The 22977-nt window shown below is 36.9% G+C and overlaps 1 protein-coding gene and 1 long non-coding RNA gene across 4 annotated transcripts in view; one reads left to right on the forward strand and one right to left on the reverse strand.

Annotated features, from left to right (window-relative positions):
- Positions 1–6003: 6003 nt before the first annotated feature.
- The window catches only part of itga7 (integrin, alpha 7), a 62495-nt gene continuing 45521 nt past the window's right edge, over positions 6004–22977 (forward strand). For all 3 annotated transcript variants that reach the window (XM_073875796.1, XM_073875797.1, XM_073875798.1), the window contains exon 1: positions 6004–6374. In XM_073875796.1, the coding sequence (XP_073731897.1) occupies positions 6193–6374 (182 nt within the window). In that variant the 5' untranslated portion in view covers positions 6004–6192. The remainder of the gene's footprint in view (positions 6375–22977) is intronic.
- LOC129440519 (uncharacterized) lies at positions 16131–18238 on the reverse strand. The gene is made up of 3 exons (XR_012373132.1): positions 17926–18238; positions 17251–17328; positions 16131–16841 (listed from the first exon to the last, which is right to left on the reverse strand). It is a non-coding gene; the product is annotated as an uncharacterized lncRNA (long non-coding RNA).

Raw genomic sequence — 22977 nt, forward strand, 5'->3', positions numbered from 1 at the left:
TGGGATGTTACAGAATAACTGCCTAAAGAGGTCATTAAAGGTGCAGTTTGTAGATTTTAGAGGCATCTAGTGGTGAATTAGCGAAATGCACCCCTCCCTTTCGGAGCACATAGAGAAGCTTCGGTAGCTGTCACAGGACGAACATGTAATTGCCTGAGACAATGTAGTGGCAAACGTGCTATGTATAACAGTTTGTCCGTTTAAGGCTACTGTAGAAACATAATGGCGCAAAATGGCGGCTTCCATGTATGGGGACCCACACTGTATGTAGATAAAAACAGCTTATTCTAAGGTAATAAAAACAATACAAGGGTAAGGTCTTTATACACCAATGAAAACATAGTTATTTATATTACATTGCATTGCTGTCAAAATAAAACTTTTAAAATTTACACACTGTACCTTTAAACTTAACCTGACGTATTCAATTCAGCACATATCCGTCATTGTATATCTTTGTATGGAATCCATCAAAACACAGCAAGAAAACTTTTATGTCTGAAAACTTAAAGTTGGAAGCAAATATCCTTTATCAGAAACTTATTGTGGGATCATAGAGGTTTCATATAGAGATTCATTTTAGTGACTTAAACATTAAAGTCAAGTTTATCTTACCCCTCTGTGTTACAGGTCTTGGGTTTAAAGAAGAAATAAAATAAATATGATGACTATAAACTGTCTTAGATTTTAGTTCAGTTATTAAAAGTCATTTTAGCAAGTTAAAGGAATATTCAATTTTCTTAAAAGAAAAATCCAGATAATTTACTCACCACCATGTCATCCAAAATGTTGATGTCTTTCTTTGTTCAGTCGAGAAGAAATTATGTTTTTTGAGGAAAACATTGCAGGATTTTTCTTATTTTAATGGACTTTAATAGACACCAACAATTAACACTTAACTCAACACGTAACAGTTTTTTTCAACGGAGTTTCAAAGGACTATAAACGATCCCAAACGAGGCATAAGGGTCTTATCTAGCAAAACGATTGTCATTTTTGACAATAAAAATAACAAATATACACTTTTAAAGCACAACTTCTCGTCATCTAGATCCGGTTGTGATGCGCCAGCTGACCCCACGCAATACGTCATGACGTCAAGAGGTCACAGAGGACAAACGCGAAACTCCGCCCCAGTGTTTACAAGTGTTGAGAAAGAGGACCGTTCCTACGTTGTTGTATGTCAACTGATACTAATTAATGTCTTTGTGTCAGTTTATTGTTTAAAATGGTCCGCAAATGTGCGTTTTATATATGTAACATGTGACTTCCCTACGTCACTACGCATTTATGTTAGGTCGCGCTGGACCGGATCTAGACGAGAAGTTGTGCTTTAAAAGTGTATATTTGTTATTTTTCTTGTCAAAAATGACAATCGTTTTGCTAGATAAGACCCTTGTGCCTCGTTTGGGATTGTTTGTAGTCCTTTGAAACCGTTGAAACTGTGTTGAGTTAAGTGTTAAGTGTTGGTGTCCATTAAAGTCCATTAAAATGAGCAAAATCCTGGAATGTTGTCCTCAAAAAACATAATTTCTTCTCGACTGAACAAAGAAAGACATCAACATTTTGGATGACATGGTGGTGAGTAAATTATCTGGATTTTTCTTTTAAGAAAATGGACTAATCCTTTAAATAATAAACAGTTTATTCTTACAAGAATAGAAGAATATACACAGGTTTGTGTAGAAAAGCATGCTGGTGTATTGATATCATCTGATGATACACCACAAAACAATGACCATTCTGGTGTTTTTATTTTTCTTACTGTGTGTGTAAAGGTTTAGCATTATCACTAGCCTTCATTCTGACAAAGATTTTAATTTTTAACCTCCTAAGACCTGGATGACCTGGACCATCATTTTTTTGTTGTTTGCACCATAATATTTAGTTCTGTGTAACTGGAACGTGTTGTACACAAACATGGACAAATACACTGCTTCATGTTCAAAGAAAAATATTTGGTTATTATATTTATTGGTTCTTCCTAAACCCAAAATAGCTGGAAGAAATCTGAAAAAAAGACTAACCAAAGCTCGGGTCTTAGGAGGTCTTAGGAATTGGTCCCTGATCAACCAATGAGCCGTAACCTTATCTGAGAGCGCTTTATAGAAATCACATTATATAGCATTCGTCAGCAGGAGGAGTAAACATCTTTTGATCTTTATAAATACAAACTTGTGTTTATGATCTTTCCCCTGTCATTTTCTTAACAGGAATCTGAAGAGATTTCAGTGTTGTACAACTCTTTAGGGACACAATGACAGACTTTGAGAGTGTACATTCACAAATATAACAGGCAAAGATAGAAAGACAGGCAGCAAACAACTGAACAAACAGAGTAATGTAGGGATGATGTATTTTTGTAGGCCAACCTATAAGTTGGTGGGACACTGATACCCCCTATAAAGTTTTGGATTATTGCAAAAAATTAAGATCTGTTTTTTACAAAGTTTATTACACTTATGTTTTGTCCAACAAGAAAATCTTCACAGATAAACACAACTTTTATAAAGTCTAAATCAGTGCTTCTCAAAACTTTAATACGTTATTTGTTGTATTCAAATTTTATATTTTCGAATGTTTAATGTCATACATTTTCGTTCGGGGGCCACGAAAGGCAGAAGTGGGGGCCTTCGTACAAAAGGGGGGCCACACGGCGAAAAAGTTTGAGAACCACTGGTCTAAATCACTGATCTATATAAATGACTGGATTGTGCATGACATCACAACTATGAAGCCACCGCGCCGCCATCTTGGTGTTCCCAAACATTCTATTAAATCAATGGACGCGATCAGATTTTAATGATAAAACATCACTTTACTAGTCTTCGTTTTTATATCTGAAGTTACCCTGTACATTATTACAACACAAACGTCCTAAGCATGTACATAGTTATTTACTGAAAGTTGTACATTTTAGTTTTTAATCAGTTATTATACATTCATCTTCATTACAGTATCAGATCAGCAGACAGACAGCAGCATATTTAGTATTAATGACAGTAAACGTGCTCATTCTGAAATCTAAATAAATAATCATACTTTGTACCGTATGTGCATGCAATAATTTGCTGGTTTTATGTTATCTAAACTTACAAGTTACCTAAACTTATTTAGAGAAATAACGCTGACGCGTGTAGCTGAATGTCAAAAAAAACTTTATTTATACCCGTGTCATTAACAGAACGCAGCAGACACACTCACCTTAACGGTTTTTTTATAAATCCATTTTCCTGCCCGATTGAAACATAAACATTGCAAATAACACCAGAATTAACAGTTAAGTTACGTACACATATCCTAAAAATAATCTTGCGTGACTGATACGCTGTAAATCGGGTGAATTTAAACATGATTTTGAATGGAAGTCAATGACGCCGTCTGCCAGTTGGGTATACCAAGATGGCGGCTCGAACTCTGCGCTGGCTTCACCTCACACTGTTACATAAGCGTTTAATGCGCAATCCAGTCATTTATATAGATCAGTGGTCTAAATACATTAAAAGCTAACCTTAGGCTACAAACAAGCTACACCTTGATCTCTCCACATCAACTTCATCACTATCAAGCTTTTAAACTTTATTAAAAACATTTGTTTCCTGATAATGAAATACTCAGTGGATGAATCTTTGTTGAGAATTGTGCCCATGTTGTGTTGGTTTTAAAATCTTCATGTGTGATGACGTTTAAAGTCCCCGACAACATCTAGTCCCATATAGCAACCGCTCTTTTAAGACACTTTAAAGCTTTAAAAAGTCACAAGAAAAAATTAGATTTTAGATACTAACTTTGTAAGACTAGTCTAAGCAGTTTATGCAACTGGCCACTGATGAATATGTGTGACCCTGGACCACAAAACTGTAAGGGTCAATATTTTAAAAACAATATTTATATATCATCCATCATATGATAAGTGGTCCCTTAATGTATGGTTTGTTATAAGACAATATTTGGCCGAATTATAACTATTTAAATATCTGGAGTCTGATATTTGTCTGTTAAAAAATCTAAACATTGAGAAAACCACTTTTAAAAATTCCAAATTAAGTCTTTACCACACACAATAATAATAATAATAATAAGGTTTGTGTAGCACTCTCTACTGGCTTACCACTATAATGACCAGTAGGAAATGCACAAAATATATTCATGGAACATGATCTTTACATATAATTTATAATAGATAATTTTAACCAATGCAATGTATTTTGGGCTTTTTCTAGAAATATACCCATGTGACTTACTACTGGTTTTGTGGTCCAGGGTCACTTATAGTGTTTGAAGCCCTCAAATGCGCACAAATAACACGCAGTGTGATTATCGTGCAATACGTACGCCAAATTCCAATTTTGCATACATATAATACGCCAGTCCTTCACTTATATTCTCGTTCACTTAAATTTATTGGTTTCTCATTTGTTCTCTGTTTTTCAAACCATTGCACGTATTACACGATATTCCCACTGCGTGTGTGTTATTTGTACGCATTTCATGAGAATGGGCTGGCTATGAGCTGCCTGCAGCAGTGCACTCACTTTGTCACATGCAATAAAAAACTCACACCTGACGAGTCAGTTATGACATTCAAAACTATTCTTTGTAACCGTTTGCCTTTTGTATGTGTAGGTTTTGCGCATGTAGTATGTAGGCCAGAAAAGGTCTTGCATTTTGTTGCAATGTGCATGCGTCGAATGTCTGTGTAAATATACTGTAAGTCAAATGAGCTATGCTTTTCAAGGTACATGAAAAACAAACTATAGTCCAGGCTTAATCATAAAGCATTTTCAGGCTAATAATAAACACTTCAGCACACCTGAAAACATTTCTAATTTTGTGTGCAATATCAGACGGTCAGTAAATGGGCTGTGGGCAATAATAAACATCTATTTGTGTCACTACTAAACAAATGCATGCTATTCTCGTGCCTAGAATCTAAAAATAAAGTGGAAACATTTCTCAGGTCCTTGCCAGGAAGCTGGCTGAAGATGTTGACTGACAGTTGCATAAGGCCACGGAGAGTCCATTAAAAACAGCTGTGCCCAAATATTGCAACAATGACGACCGGCTCAGACATATTTATGACGCCAAAGTATCTTTACCGTCTCTCTTTGTTCTTTTATTATTTCATGAGCTTTGAGTTATATTTAGTTATATTTTCAATCTTAAAATTTGGGTCTGTTTACACAAAAAGCTATCAGACTTAAAAATTATTTCTATGGACTTTTATGCTGCTCTTTGTCCATTATAAAATGCCACACAATTCAGTATAAAACCGTCAATGTAACATAAACTTTCTTATAAATTCTTCTCTATGTTTGTGCTTTATTAAAGAATAAAATATCAGTCTGAATTACATATCAGTAAGGCCATTTGATGAAAATGTTTGTTTCCATTGCCAATAGGGTAAGCTAATTTTTCTTGAATTTTTCTTGAATATAGTGTTTAAGAAAAATTTTCGAGATTTTTTTGCTTCATTGGCAGATTTTGTTTTGCATCTTTTATGCACAAAATCACTTACATTTGATATTTTTGGTCTAAAAACTACACTTAAAATAATTTTTTGCAGTGTATAAGTGAACTTCATGATGTGTTTGTGCTTGCTTTGATTGATCAATGAATGATATGTGTCTATCTTTTTAGTAATATTTGTGATGTTGTCTGTGTTATCCAGATTAAAATCTCAAAATGTAATAATTAGATGAGGAACATCAAAGTTTAATTGTACTCATTGATTTCAATCTTTCTCATGTTTTTACTCAGTCAATATAAAATATATCAAGATGATATTTTTACAGAATATTCTTTACATGACATAGGATGAGTTTATGTATAAAACAGTGAATAATAAAAAAAGACTTGAGCTGGGTTTTTACAGACTGGAGATCACATTTCTAACCCTACTGATCAGCGTGGCATGAGTGATGAAGTCAGCTGAGGACGGGACGGGCGGGGGGGGTGGCGAGGGAACTCTATTCACAGCTCCTCTGTGTGTGTGTGTGTGTGTGTGTGTGTGTGTCACAGGGGTGGCATTGCACTTGTGGTCTTGAATCTTTCTCGACAGGCTCGCTCACACATTCTCATACAGAGCAACATTAAGTGGAGGCGAGTGAGAGACACAAACTGAATAAGAGATTATTAGTAGGACTGTTTGGTCCAGGACTGTGTTGTTGTGTTGGACAGCTGAAGTTTGTCATGTCTCGGTGGTGTTGTGGTAAGAGTGCGCTGGGCTGGATCCTGCTGCTGTCTCTCTTCTCTCACATCTCAACATTTAATCTGGACACCACAGATCCCATTATCAAAGAGGGAGAGAATGGAAGTTTCTTTGGCTTTTCTTTGGCTTTACACAAGCAGCTTACACCTGAACCTCACAGCTGGTGAGTATCAATACATGTGAATGATTCATGCGGCTCTCATAGAGTGGACAAAAGGCAGCGAATGAAACTGTGAGGCTGAACATCAACGGTCATCTGCTATAAGATCTGATAAATGAGTGGATGGTTTACAGTAATTGTAATGTAGTGTAGCTGTGTGTGTTTGGTCAAAGGCTCTTAAATCAATGTCAGGAATCTGTTCATGTGCTGGATGATGTTCACCGAGTGACACAGCAGGTTTGAGACATCAAAGGGAATTTTATCTTCTGAAAGACACGTTTGTGTATGAAGTGATCGTGTGTAAGGTGTGAGCACTATTGTCACTATTACTATTGAAATAATAAAGAGTTATTATTGATTTGACACCTTCATGCTACAGACATGAATGTATGTTTATGTAGCTTGTTCATATTGGACTGAAAATGTATAACTGAAGATAAGCAAGCACACATCACTAACCTGGTGACCATCTACACCAACCTACTGTGTAGCATTGTGGCAGTTGCATTGAACATCTGATGCACGAACATAAATATTTAAGAACGGACCATGGAGAGGGTTGTATGGGAGTGAATATGTGATAATATCAACAATAATGGTAATTGATTTCACTGCAAAAAATGTAATTTCTTACTTAATATTTTTTTCTTGTTTTAAGTGCAAATATTTAAAATTTCTTAAATCAAAATGCATTGTCTTTATGAAGAAAAAGACCTAAGAATATAAGTCTAGTTTTTAGACAATTTTTTTAATATAAGTAAATTTGTGCTTGAAACAAGCAAAATATTCTGCCAGTGGGACAAGAAAAAATAAGTTTACCTTTTCCTTAAACACTAGAATCAAGATTTTTTTTACCTCATTGGCAGATTTTTTTTTTTTTTGCTTGTTTTAAGCACAAATTCACATAACTTTGATTTTTTGCCTAAAACTTTTTTTTAGGTTAGTTTGCTCATCAAGAAAATGCATCTTGATTTTTGTATATTTGTACTGAAAACAAGACAAAAATACTAAGTAAGAAAGTCATTTTTTGCAGTGTTGTACATTACACTGCAAAAAATGATTTTCAAGAAAAAAAAAAATTATTAGTATTTGTGGCGTTTTCGGCGGAAATATCTACAGATTCTTAAATTGAGATGCTTTTTCTTGATGAGCAAAACGACCCAAGAAAATAAGTCTAGTTTTTAAACCAGTGATTTTGTGCATAAAACAAGCAAAAAAAAAAAAAAAAATCTCTCAAATCAAGCAAATTATTCTTGAATTTTATTGAATTTAGTGTGTAAGAAAAATTTACAAGATTTTTTTGCTTACCCCATTGGTAGATTTTTTTGCTTGTTTATGCACAAAATCACTTAAATTTGATATTTTTGCTCTAAAAACTAGACTTATTTTCTTGGGTCTTTTTGCTCATAAAGAAAAAGCATTTTAATTTAATAATTTTTAGATATTTATACTGAAAACAAAACAAAAATACTAAGAATTTTTTTCTTGAAAATAATTTTTTGCAGTGTATATGAAATTGTTTGGCTTTAATTTGTCCTTTATGGAGTTGCTTAGTGGACAAACACATCAGCCTTCATAAACAAAAATAAATCATAAAATTCACATAGAGATCAAGCTTCTGTAGACTCAATAGTACTGACTCGTGTTGAAGCAAACGTTTTTGTTTAAGAGCAACTAGTATGTTTCAAATAAACCGAGAGTGAATATAACTTTATTTGTGACTCTCCGCTCTGTACAAACATAACAAAGACTCATAAAAATGTACAGTATTTGTTAATGAACACAAGAACACAACTGCTCATGACCCTGAACCCAAACAAGACTTCATCAAGACTAACAGGTCATTCATACTCACTTAACTGTAGCCTTACGTGTATACGAGCGTCTTCATCTGCTGCTATATTACAGTGACTTACAGTAAAGCGGTGCCTGTCTGTCGCCAGCATCTAAAAAGAGCTTGTGTATGTTTGTGTCAGGGAGCTATAAGGTTACGAGATGCCTTTTTAGCAAGAGACTGACTGTTAAAAGTCATCACGTTTGATGCCTGACCGACGTCATTGTGAATGATATGATTCATACAAATGAGGAACAACCCATTGTACACAATGCCAAACGCTTACCTGATGAATTAATACCAGCAGTACTTTATACATTTCTCAGCTGATGTACTGATCCCTAAAGGTGAAATGTAAGTCGTTGTTGAGCCAGACGTAAACCCAATCTCCATGACTCATGGCTTTCTCAATTCTGAATGTTTCAGATTACTGAAAGGTTGTAAAGCCTAAAGTGTTGTGTTTGATAAAGGATCCACTGGATCTTATACAGGAAATACCAAAGTATGTTAGTCAGATGGGAAACATTGAAAAGGTCTTCATCTCTTTTATCACAGAGGTGTCTATAGAGTAGAAATGACTGCGGTTTGTGCACGTTCTGTTAGTGTGAATGCATTATGGACAGAATTGATTGAGTTTGTATAAGGAAGTCATGTGGTGCTGTTACTGTGCCTGTCCTCTATTTATACTCATCTGAGATCTGCTGCCTGTTATAGTCTGTGTCTAAAACAAACCCAACCCAACCACGTCGTCTATCAAACATGTCTAATGTTTACAATTTGGGATCAGGGAGGCTCCGACACGATTGGGAGCACAGCAAAATAACCGCAATGACACCACAGGTTGTCTCTGTGTGTCCCCAGTTGAATTAAATTCTGACAGAATGAAGTGCCAGCATCCACCTGAGCTGCAGAGGCCATCACAACCTTTAAGAAACAACAACTGGAAATAAACACAGCTGTTACATCAGACACACTTCCCTAAGAACCCTTGTGATAATAATAATATAAAACTCTCCTCTTTCATGGAATACTATTCCTACTTTTAACAGTGAATCCTGTGATTATTGTCAGCTTTCAAGGCTTTCAAAATGTTAAATGCTACGTTATTTGCATAGGCTCATTAAGACCTCAACATGATGCCCATGGGCAACAGGTGACCCCCTTTAAACCCCCTTTATTGCTTATAGATTGTTAACTGATAAAGGTGTCTGTTAAATATATAAATATAAATGTCAAACCATTGGTGCAAGAAAAATCAACAATGTTATGACTTCCAATAACACAACCACAGCTGTGAGCAAAATCACAAAATCCTCTTGCCTGAGAAAAATGCTTACACTTTACGATGCATCTGCATGATGGGTTTTTTATTCCCCAGCAGCCTTTACTAAATGAAAGCAAGAATGCATGAAATGATAAGAAGAGTACAGTTGAATGATATATAGAAAAGAAGGAGCAGAGCGAGGACACGCTCATTGTTCTTCATGTAGATGCTGTTCACATTGAGTCTTTATTATGCTAATGAGTTCCCAGAAGTTTTCAGAGGGCTTGTACCGTCTCCAGGCGCCATCATACAAAACTATTGGCAAGACTGGCTTCATCACATTCTGTGTTTAAACATCTTGCATTTTCTTTTGCACTGCTACCCATCAGCATATAATCAGCATATATACAGAAACCATTTTTCTATATGGCAGCATGCAGATTTTTGCCTCATGATGTCATGAATTTTACCCATGAGACATCACCAGAACCAGTTTGATAAAGATCAGGGTACATATTCACAAAACATTTGATCTTACCATAAAGCATAGTATAGTCTGTACACAGCAAAATCAACACTATTTGGTGTTTATATAATCCACACCAAGATCGGTGTTAAAAAAGGCTGGTGTTAAAAATATAACACTGAATCAGTGTTAAGGTTAATAACATAATGAAGTGATGATTAAGACAATAATGGTGAACACCTGCTGGTCATTCCGTGTCAAATCAAACACATTTTGTGAATTTTCCTGTCTCTAAATATTTATTTTGATGACTTTTCTGGAGAAAATAATACTAAAATGATAAAGAAAAAGAATGCAATATGAATACTGTTGGGTGTATGCCTCCAAAAGCTGCACTCTTTCACGTTTGCCTCTCAGTTTGAAAAATTAAATGATAACTTGCAGAGTTATGTTCTAAATGGATAAGTTTAACTTCTAAACTGCTGACAGAACAAAATACTCAAGTATTCCAGCATCTACACACGTAATTAAGTCAGTCAAATAGACACTTATCACAAATGTATCACATTAAATCTTAAGTTTGTGTTTGTTTTGGGTTCACCATTATTGTGATTAATGTTTCCTTTAGTTCCCTTGACCTTCACTGATCTAGCACTCCTCTTTTAGCAATCAGTGTTTTAATAAGATCAATTGTTTGTTGCTTAATGTAGAGGGAAAACCTTCCAGACCATCTATGATTGTTCTTTTATTATTCTACCCTACAAATCATTAATACATTTGATCACATATTAATTATGAAGATAATATAAAAAAGCGCTAAGCAAATGACACTGTATTGAAAAAGACTGCCGTAATGCTTTAGTTTTTATTCATTTATTTATTTTTTTTTGCTTAAAAGATACATCATGACTTCTGATACAAATCTCAATGATGGTGACAGTTAAAGGGGACAGAAAATGAAAAACCAAAATTGGCTACATTTTTTGAGTGGCAGCAAAGTCAGCCAATCAGTAATGAGATTGCAAGTTAAGCCAGTAGGGGGAGCCAAATAGGTGCAAAACCACTTGTTTAAAATCCCCCACCCTCATAGAGCAATCTGAGAGAGGTTTTTAGGAAGGCATTACAGACCCAAACAAAAAAAATTGTCTACATGTCACATCACAGAAAAAGGATTAATACTCCGTTCAATCATTCTGTCACATTTAATGGTAAGAAAGTTGCACAATTTTTGTCATATTGCAATGCATGATGGGAATTCTGAATGAGTTTTATACAATCATGTTACCCAGCATGCATTGCGGCATGAAGCTTTGTTGTTGATTGTCACCATGATAGTGTTTTATAGGCTGATTGTTGATGTCTCAGTGTGTCTGAGTAACACCACAGATTAGATTTGGGTAAATAATATTTAACTCTTCAGGGTTTGTGGATTTTATTAGCACTGTTGGATTTCATGGGAGCTTCACAGGGTTGGTAGAACAGCGTTTCTTGTTTATGAGATCATTGAATCACAACACTTATGTTTTCATAATAATTAACATAGTAACAGTTATAGACTTCATTTCTCTCATCTTCCTCTGCTCTAATAGTTTTATAAACACACTGCCACAATGAGCAGAAGACGACTAACACTAAACTTTAAGACCCAAGTACCCAACTAAAGGAAACACTAATCGGCACAATGGTGACTAACTTTATTAACCAGATTTACAGCAGTTCTTTAGAAGTTAAACTTATCCATGTAACTCTGCAAGCAAGTTGTAATTTTATTTTTCTAAAAGAGATGATGATAGTGTTCATTTAACTATGGGGATTTCATCTTTTGCATTTAATATTTTGGCTTTCTTCCTAATTTTAGTATTACTTTCTCCAGAAAAAGAGTCAACAAAAAAATGCAAAAATTTAGTTGATTTGACACGGAATGACCAGCAGGTGTTCACCACCAATGACTCAATCACCTCATCATCCCACCAACTTCAACACTGACCCAGTGTTTTTTCAACACCAATGTTGGTGTGGACCATACAAACACCGAGCAGTGTCAATTTAACACTGGGGATCTTGCTGTGTGTAGTCTGTTTTTTATCTGTACATGAACGTATGTGCATGGTCAAATGCACAACCTTGTAAAGTATAGTTTATTTGACTCGTACTTCTAAACAGACGTTCGACGCATGCACATAGCTACAAAATATAATGCATCTCCCGGGCTGCATACTACATTTTCCTGTGCGCGACCTATGCGTACAATAGAGTCCCACAGGGATGATGTATTTTTGTAGGCCAGCCCAGAAGTTAGTTTGACACTGGTTTCCTTGCCAGGAAGGCCATTCATTTTTTCCATAGACTTTTGGATTATCTCAAAAAATAAGCTCTGTGTTTAACAAAACTTTATGAAACTTACAGATTTCGTCCAACCAATTAATCTTCAAAGATTAACACAACTTTTATGAATTTTGAAGTCTAAATAATTTTTTTATTCCACTGGGCTCTTGAATGCTGTATTCTGATTGGTTGAGAAAAGTTGTGTTTATTATTTTTCTGTAAAACGCACACCTAACCTATCAAATGTCTTATAATAACCACGAGAGCAATGTCTGTGGTGACCGTGGTATAAGAAAAATAATTTAATCTGGTCCTTTGAATTATTTGAAAATAATGCACACAATTATTTGCATCGCGTCGCGCCACAATTATTCCGTACGTTTTTCTAGTAAACACATTTACACTTAAAACTTCATAAAGTGGTGTTCATTTGTGAAGATTGTAAAACGTGAAGGTGTCATAAACCTTTGTTAAACACAGAGCTTATTTTCTTATGTGACCAGTTGAATGTCCTTAAAATAAAGACAAATAGACATGCATAAATAATAGGTGAATTTTAAATCCGAAGACACACTCGCTGCTGCGAAGTTGCACTTTGACATTGAGCACACCTGTGCCACGTAATTATTTCGGCGTGTTCGTGGCTTTACAAAAAGCACAGTTGAGTGGGGCACTTTGATTCCTTTCCTAGGCTGTGTAGCTAGAAAAGGTCTTTTTGCTTATACTTTCCTGTTGCTTTCCCCTGGTGAGTCGTCTGTTTTTTTTTATTTTATTAGTTGCTGATCAGTAATCGGGAGTTATCTGTATTTTGCTGTCCTGTGTTTTTCTTTCTTTACGTGTGTATATAAGTATATGTACCATTTATATAACTATTTCAACATGTTTTTATCTGAGCTGTGATTTTTGAGACTTAAACAGAAGAATTGATTATATTTGTGTATTTTGGTTTTGTTTTTGGTTTATTTTTGGTTTATCACTGCTTTTAAGAATTATGCACTGATTTGCTGTGTGGTTTGTCCCTTCTGTTAAAAAGTAAATTTAATCTAGTTTCTCCAATTGTAGGTAAATAACTGGTAAGCGGTAAATGGTTTTTAAAAAAATATTTTTAAGCATTTTCTGTGAAATACATGTGTACTATTTAAAGTCAAGTCTTCGTCTTTAATCCCATCCGAACCAGCAGGGTCCTTAATACTTTTGTAACTTTTTTTGGTTTAATCTATTTTCCTGGGTAAATAAATAACCCAGGTGGCATAGTTGGTTCCTTTTTTATTCCTAATACCTTTAACCAAAGGTTACATATACATGGCAGGGGCATCCTCTTCCCTGAGGCAGGCCTAAACCTAACCGCATACCACATGGCTTTGCTGCAGGGTCTTCGGCTGGGGACCATTAACGTTTCGCCCCTTATCCCAGAACATCTTCTGGTGGCGGAGCAGTGTACAGGGACATCTCCCTGACAACCCCTACCGGAAACCTATATAGTTGCTACTCCCCAAGCCTTGTCTCGTCATTTCAGCAAGAGCCAGTGGCTTGCCTTTTCCACTTCCTCAGAGAGCTCTTTGATGGATGTGGTAAGTGTGGCTCCCCATAGTCCAAGCTCCTTAAGCAGGCCTGTTAATGATCTCACACTCCATCCGCTTTCTCTACACTCCAAGTCTGCATACTCCGCCTACTTTCACTCATATGCAGCATCCAGTCCCTCCTTTCACAGCACTGTCAGCTCGATTAGTTTCACTGACTTCACAGCTACAGACCAGATCTGGGGCCTCATTTATAAAGCGTGCGTACGCACATATTTGATCGTAAAGTGTGCGTAGGCAAAAATCCACGGCAAAGTCCATATTTATAAAAACCGTCTTTGACGTGGAAAAGTGCTTAGCGCCACGTCCGGGTCTGAGCAGACGTACGCATTTTGCTTGTCTGATTGCTGCAGGTTTTTGGAAATATAAGCCATTCTTGCTGTTTGAAATTGGGTTTAAACCTTGACAAGCGCTTTTTTATATATCTAACATTAATTACGCATCGTTTAAAGGCGGAGATCTGAAACTGCTCGGCTGTGCGCACAAGTTTAAGTTCATTTGCGATTTATAGATTTGAAAGGGGTACGCGCGTTTTCTGCGCATACGTTTGGTTTATGAATCACACGTACGCATTTTTGTTAAATGATCGTAAGATCAAATTTAGGATGGTTTTTACGCAGCATTTTATAAATGAGGCCCCTGGTCTTAATGTGGTGCTGCATTATCTCCTGTTGGAATTGGAGTTGCTTTCCCAGATCTACTTCTAGGTGGTCTCTTGCTGGTATGCATTGCAGGGAAGTGGATCCTGAACTGTCTCTCCAATGGACTTTGATTGCTATGTTCCAAGCCATTGCAGTTTTTGGGCTCAGGAGGGTGTTGTATGTTGCCTTAATGAGAAAACTGAGCAGTCTGTGGCCTTCCAGAACTTTGCCCAGCTGATTGCTTGGCTTGCGATGCCTTCCCTAGTTGTCCAACGCTCCCTGTTGCCCCTGTGTTATGGATCTTACTCTGAGCTCTTCCTGCTCAATCCTGGTGACCTCTGCTACAACTATGTCCTTCCTCTCCTTCCTACTTGCCCACCCTGTTTGGACCATGCCCACAATTTGTTGATGTTGCAATCTTCCCATCACCTTCTACACCTCCTTCTTAGCCCTCAATTTCCTTCCAATCTCGAATCTGACATTTGCATCAGCCACTGTCCTTTCGGATGTGTCCCTTAATTCCATCACCAGCCTTGCCTTCTCCTGTCTATAGTCCAAGGTAATGGATTTTAGGGGTAGCTGGAGTGTATTCCATTCATAAAGACCAGCAGTGGAAAAGCACCGTGGTAGGCCGAGCCATTTGCGAAGGAATTGTCTTTTGCCTCCATCAAGCTTGCTGCTGTTGAGGTAACTTCGCACAGCTTCAGAGGCCACATAACCCTTGGGTACAAGGTAAAGTGATAACACCACACCTTGTAATTTCCAGGTGGCTGGCTAGCGTCAATTTTGGAACAGGCCTACTAACAACTGCCGAAGGATGAATTTCCTATATTTTTATCTGAAAGACCAGGAGCCTCATTTATAAAATGTGCGGCATAGTCCATATTTACATAAAACTGTCTTTGACATGGAAAAGCGCTTAGCACCACGTCAGGGTCTGAGCAGACATTCACACTTTTGCTTGTCCGATTGCTGCAGGTTTTTTTAATATAAGCCATTCTTGCTGCTTGTAAAGAATTTAAACATTGACAGACACTCTTTTATATGTCAATAACATTAATTATGCATCATTTAAAGCCGGAGATCTGAAACTGCTCAGCTGTGCACAAGTTCAAGATTTTTTGCGATTTATAGATTTTACATGTGAAAGAAAGGGGTATGTGTGTTTTCTGTGCGTATGTTCATTCTTTAAATCACATGTACGCATTTTTCATAAAAGATCATAAGATCAAATGTAGGATGGTTTCTACGCAACATTTTATAAATGAGGCACCAGATGTATGAAGTCTTCCTACACACTAAAAACTCCTGGGTCAAAAACAACCCATTATGGGTTATTTTTGACCCAACTCCTGGGTTAAAAAGGGACCAACTAATTTCTGGGTTATTTCAACCCAGAAAAATGGGTTATTCTTTTTGACCCAACTTCTGGGTTAAATACCTGACCCAACTTCTGGGTTAAAATAACCCAACATTGTAGTTAATATAACCCAACTTCTGGGTCAAAAGAAAGACCCCAATATCTGGGTTGAAATAACCCAGAAATTAGTAGATCCTTTTAACCAAAGGTCATAGATAACCTAAATTGTGTAACTATGCCACTATGCCTTATTTCAGAAAAGAAAAATCCAGGCACTTACACACTTCAATCAGTTTTACATTTTTATTGCATTCAATTAAATTCTATATAAAAAACACACACTTTGACCTATTTATTTTAGGTCACACTGTAATAACATTAGAAAGGAAAAATAGAAAAATAAACAACTCTCAAACATTCTCTCTCAAACATTTGACAACATTCAATAACTAAATTGAACTTGAGGCTTTAAGTCTTCAAACATTGGTTGTGTCTTTTACTGCAGCTTAAGATCTCCCAGAGGGGAATGGCATCGATTGCTGAAGGTATTCCACCAGTGGGGGCCGGTGACTTATTTTTTGAGGGCGCTCGATGCGAAGTTCGTCACAACATGTATGTAGCCCGTCATGTGTGTGGTTCGTTATTTCCAAATATGTGTTCTGCGCTTTGAGAGATCCTGTGTGCATCACGTGTCATGCCAAAACAAGTGCCTGCAGCAGACGCGTCTAAAGGGTTTATGATAAAAGAGATGATTGCGCGTGCCAGATACTGGCATAATCTCATGCGTAATCAGAGTTTACTGTTAAGAAATTGTCTAGTGTGTATTTTGTGAACATGAGTGTCTCTTTTATCATAAACAGTTTTGATCTCTCGACACGCAGGACACATATTTTGGAAAAGGAAACCACACACGTGACAATCTGAACACTCATTTTGAATTAGCGCATCCTCGGATGAGCAGTCACGAGCCGCCACTGTATTCCACCATATTTGTTCCAACCTAAAACAGACAGAGACAGAGAGATAGAAAGTGAATATTGTGTAGAAAGTGAATTGTAAGCAAGATAATAGACTATCAGTTTGTGTTATAATGCTTATACTAACTGTACAAGGAAGCAAAATGTTGTGTTTATTTTGAGTGGGTCATGAATGTGACCAAGAAAATGAGTAATAAAACTTAACATCTTTAACTTCACTTTCTAGTCAGATTGCTACCTTAGATGGCATCGCCCAAAACTGAAATACAACTGCAAGGAGCATGAAGGTTTTTTTTTAAACCAGGATTCACCCTTTTGCTTTCACATGTAACATGTCCCATGGATTCCCTTCTTTCACATGTACAGTATAGTTATAGAATTAAGAATATTCTCTCTCAGAGTGGTGCTGAGAAACTGGTCCATTGTACTTACAGACATTTGGTGCATGAACGCTGTCCAGGACTCTTCAGTGGAGTGCCGGATTGTCTTCTTCCCAACACTGTAGACGGCCTGTAAATGATGACAGAATTTTCATTTTTGGGTGAACTATCCCTTTAAGCCCTAGTAAAGAAAAAGGTTTTCAGTGTTTAACTATGTTCTTGCCTAAACTTAGACGAAATAATACATCCCTGTCTTTTACATCCTCATCACACTGATTTTGAAAGAGATAGGGGAGTTCACAGGAGTGATGTTACTGCACCAGAGGTCAAAGTTCTGCAAACTAAGTGCTCTTCCACCATACAATATAGTTCTCATTTTTTAATCCGCTTAAAATATTGTCACGTTTTATTTTGTGCCACCATACTTACTGGTGTAACTACTCATTTAACAGTCTTTAAATAGGGAAAACATGGAAGTGTTTGGTGGCTTCTAAATTCATCCCTGTTTGGATCCTAAGGAATGAATAGGGCTAGACTAAATGCTAACACTTTCACGACACGCTGTACACGATGTACTGCACACATTAAAAAAAGACAGGGGTGTATTATTTCGTCTAAGTTGAGGTAAGAACATAGTGAAATATTGAAAAACAATGTAGTTTTCCTTTAAAGAAAAATGTTTAGGTATAGAGAGATGATATGAGGGCAATAAGAGTAAAAAGCTTACCTCAAAAATGTCTCTGTCAGCTTAAACAGCCACCACTCAGTTAGCTTATCAGCAACAAAGCTGTCCATTTAAAAAGACCTGGAGAAAACATAGCAATATAGAGGTTAGCAACAATTTGAAGACTTGACCAGCTTGTTTAAATCTCACTACTTCAGCCAGTAGAACAATGTATAATATAAGCATGGCGCAGCTGGTAAACATAACTTAACTCAATGCAACGCAAAACCCAGTGAGCATTGATGGTCCCCATGTTCCCTTACCACAAATCACGTGACCTTTTCGAATATCTCCAACCGAAAATCGCATGATATAAATAATATTTATTTAAAATTGTTAAAAATATATATATTTAAAATGTAATTATATTCCTCGAATTTTATGCACGGATATATAAGAGGATAATGACAGCGTTTTTCACAATGTATTGTTTAAAAATTTAGTCAGAGAGCTGTTGGTTTTGCCGGTTGTTGATGCGTAACAGCTGTGAGTGATCACAACACCTTTAAGCAGCCACATCACAGGATAAAGTGAACAGTGTCCCAATGTCAAATGAGCTAAAGTCCTTACCAGTGCCCGAACTTGTGTACACTATATACTGATTCACGACCTTTGGAGACACAGGGTATGTGTGTGTACCGGTGTTGTGTCGAAGTCTGTTCCCCCTATGTTCCCCCTATTTTTCCCTTCAGTGTAGTGTTTTTATGGCGTTTTTATCACGTTATAGGTTTTATTATTTATATATTTAAAGTTTTAATGGCTACTGAGATGTATATGTGTGCATTTCTGTAATGTATCTGTATTGTTCTTAATGGTAAGTCAATTATTTTTACAGTATGAATCATATTATATGTATAATATTTATTTAATTATGTATGCAAACATTACATTTTTAAAACAACCAGTTAAGGAAAAAAAATAAAAAGACAGGCTATATTTTAAAAGAAATACCCTAATAGAAAACTGTCAAAGTATGAAATATTTAATAAATTGTATTATAAAATACATGATATTATGCCTTTTTAGTATAACCAATTCAAATCTTTAATCTTTCTAAATGTAACGTGATGAAAACGCTATAAAAGCACGACTACACTAAAGGGAAACATAGGGGGAACTGAGTTCGACACAACACCGGCGGTGCCATTTCGCGTCTGTCTGCAGCGTATAGCGCCATATACATAGTTTTAAATTTACACTTATTTGTCTCAAATCGTCGTTAATGTACATACGGACTTCACCATGTGCTGAAATGTACATTCATTTACAGAAATCAGCTACTTAAATTGAAATTTGCTGATGTTATTGGATTTTCAGGTGATATTCAAATTCATTCAGTTTACGGACGCTCTGAGGTAACGTTAAAGTGTTCAGACTGCAGACTCAGCAACGATTGTATTTAATTAACTTATACAGTACAATCATAACACAGTACTGATATATCTTAACTCCATAATGTCCTTAAACATAACAATATTGCTGGCCATAAACTGAAAAAGTGCGCGGGATACCTCGAATAATGCTATACACGGCACAGCGAGACGCTTCTCGTCCGGTGTTCGACCCCCTTAACGCGGTACGAAGTCATCACTAGCTGCACTGTACTTGTCGTATTTTTACCGGTATTATAACAATTAGATAAGCAACGGGGACATGGACACAGAAAGTTTACATTACATTGACACTTAAAATAATTGCTTACCTTGAATACACAGCGAAGTTGCACCGAGCCAACACGGATCGAGCGCGAACTCCGTGAAGTGACAGTTATTTCAAACGACTGTTGTGAGAAAATTCCAGAACAACAGCGAGGGGCGGGGCATTAACCCAGAACATGGGTTAATTTATGAAAAATAACCCAGAAACCCAAACAACCCAGGAATTGGGTCAAAATATTAGCCCTATAACCCAGAAAATGATTACTCTCTGAAAAAATAACCCATAATTTTAACCCAACACAAATAACCCAGAATATGGGTTGAAGAAATAACCCAGGAGTTTTTAGAGTGTAAGCTTCAGATGACCTGATCCACAATGCGGGGCATGTCTTCCCCACTGATGGTGAAGGTGACTCTATCATTTCTGTCCCCTTTCTCAGTGAGAGACTCCTTGATTTCTGTGGCTTGAACTTTATTCTGGCCCAGGTGATCAGCTTATCCAGCTTTTTAAGCAGCCTGACTGTACATGGGGCAGTTCGTACCAGGCAGGGGATGGTGTCCATATAGCTCCTTAAGGGCAGGAGCCTCTGACCTGCAACCACCCGGACCCCACCCATCACCTGCCTTGCCTCGATCAGGATTACCTCAAATGCTGCCATGAAGTTGATGGGGAAAAATTGAGCATCCCATTGTGATCCCTACTTCCAGTTGTTGCCAGTCAGTGGTGAATTTCTTCAGTGCAAAGCACATGTGAATTTCCTGGTAGTAGTTCATGATCATGGTCCTGATGTTGTCTGGGATATAGAAGAATTCCAAAGCATAGGCTATAAGCAGGTGTGGCACTGACCCATAAGCGTTAGCTAGATCTAGCCATACGACTTGCAGATCTTCCTTCTCCCCCTTAGTGGTCTGGAGATGTTCCCATGTCATGGAAGCATGCTCTACACAAGCCAGAAAACCTGGAATCCTGGCTTTCTGACAACCAGTATTTATGTAGTTGTTATCTGTGAGGTAGGTGGTCATTCTTTTTGCCATCACAAAGAAGAAGATTTTCCCCTCCACTTTCAATAGTGTTATGCTTCTGAATTGCTCGATGGTCTTGACGTTCTGTTGTTTGGGAATATCAACTGCCATTGCGCTCTGCCACTCGGATGGTATGGTCTGCTTAGTCCAGGTGATTCTCATCAGGGTCCATAACAGCTAATATTACTCATGTAACCTCATCTCAATTTTTGCACATCTGTTAATGTTATTTCTGATTTCTTGTTATTAGGGGTCAACCACCGAAGGTGCTGTGACACCTATTGGAATTGTCAGTATTATTATTATTCTCGTCCCATGGGAGTCTATGGCAGCCCTATGAACCGTAAGTAGGAAAATGCTGAAATTTGGCACAGTTGTAGTGGTGGTCTTAAAAAGTCATGTGACTAAAAATGTGGTCTCTAGCACTAACTCTATAGCACCACCAGCAGCTAAAAAATTCAATGTTCAAATGGTTATAACTGGCGATCCATTTGATCTATGAAAATTCTACTTAGTACACATGGTTGCTCTCCTCATGCTTATTATTTTTAATGCCATACAGTAAGACTCCACCCATTACAGTAGCGGCCATTTTGAAATGTACAGTATTTAGTTTTTTCGCTATTACTCCTTCAAATTTGGTTCAATTGTTATGAATTTTGGCACAGATAATCTTTGGAGTGAACCGCACAGAACTGACTGAACAGAATTTTGCTTTTTATCTTTGTTTAAAAGTAATAAATGCGTGACTTAACGAGGTTGACACAAAAATGGTTCTGAAGCTGTGTCTCGGTCATTCTTTGATCAATCGAAATGACATTTGGTACACTTCATGTAGACCATGAACTGGGGGTCCATGCTTAATTTGGTGACAGCGCCACCTATGGGTCATGAGATATGAAAAAGGTTATTTTTGCCCATAACTACTGAAATGTTGTCAAAATGATGATCTTGGTGTCTACAGATTCCTTGTCTCATGCCGAATCTGTCGATATGTAGTATGCATTGTTTGACCACCCGCCTGTCCGCAATTTTGAAATTTGTCATAAATTGTTATATCTTTTGAACTATTTGACATATCCACACAAAAATCGTTAGGGAGCTTCGGCATGACGTCCTGAAGGTACCTGGGAAGTCAGAGTACAGCGCCACCAAGGGTTTATAAACTATAACATTTCTTATAGAACTGCTTATAACTTCTGAATACTTTGGCTGATATACATTTTCTTTGTGAAATTGGATTCACTGGTTTATGCCGATCGCAACGATACCTCGTTTGTCATTTTCCAACACTCTGTTCATGTGATATTGTAAGGCATATGGTAAATGATTTTTTCGCTACTCCTTTTACAAATTTTGTTTATTTTATGCCAGGCTCTGCTCGTATAATGTTTGGAGTAATCCGCACAGAAATGACTGAACAGATTTTTGATATTCGGTTCTCTTTCTTAGAAATACCGCTCCAAAGTTGACCGTGCCTGTGACGTTGACTATTTGTCATTGTAAATTAATGTTACTGTATATTACATTGTATAGCATTACTATACAGAATGTTCTTCTTGTCTTCAATCTCACTTGAGCTTTTTGATTCTCAATATAGATGTATTTCTGTTATTTCTGCTCTGTTAGTTCTGCATCTTTGGTGATTGGCATATATCTCTGCTGTTTCTGCTGCCCTCTTGAGCTGTGTCAACTGAGTGGCGCATCTAGTAAATCACATGCTTTTAGATTCTGAGTTCTTGGTTTGGAATCCCGCAAGGGGCATGTATTTAGTTCTTCTATTAAAGATTTGTTCTTTCTCACCAATTCTTCTCAACCTGTCTGTAGTTCACATATGTTCTATTTTTGCAGTTTTGCTGTTGTTGCTCTGCACTGCAGCGGTTCTGCTCTGTGATTGCTGCGCCTTGTGTGCTTGATGCACCTGGGGTGCTCAATGCCCCTTGGGTGATTGCTGCGTTGTATGTTACTTACTGTGCTTTGGATGCTAATTGCCCTGAAGGTGCTTGGCCCCTCAATTGCTGCTTGCAGCTATATTATTGTATTTGCACTCATTTTTGCACATATGTTAATACTGTTAGTACTGGTTAACTGTTAATACTATTAATAATGTACATTTGCATATATATACATCATATACACAGTTTATATTAATATTTTTTCTATTTTACATTCCTACTCTATACTTGCATATATAGCTATATTCATTTATATATATAAATTAGCCACATTCCTTTTCTTCCTTTTTTCAGCTCTGCGGGGGTAGCTGCGTTTCATTGTTTGTCACTCTGTCTGTCACTACACTGTACTGTCTTGTTTTCCTTGTTAGTTTTATGGCAACCATGACTATTCAGGTGCATACCGCCACATACAGTAT

The sequence above is a fragment of the Misgurnus anguillicaudatus genome, chromosome 14 (genome assembly GCF_027580225.2).
Source record: "Misgurnus anguillicaudatus chromosome 14, ASM2758022v2, whole genome shotgun sequence".
Lineage (NCBI taxonomy): Eukaryota > Metazoa > Chordata > Actinopteri > Cypriniformes > Cobitidae > Misgurnus > Misgurnus anguillicaudatus.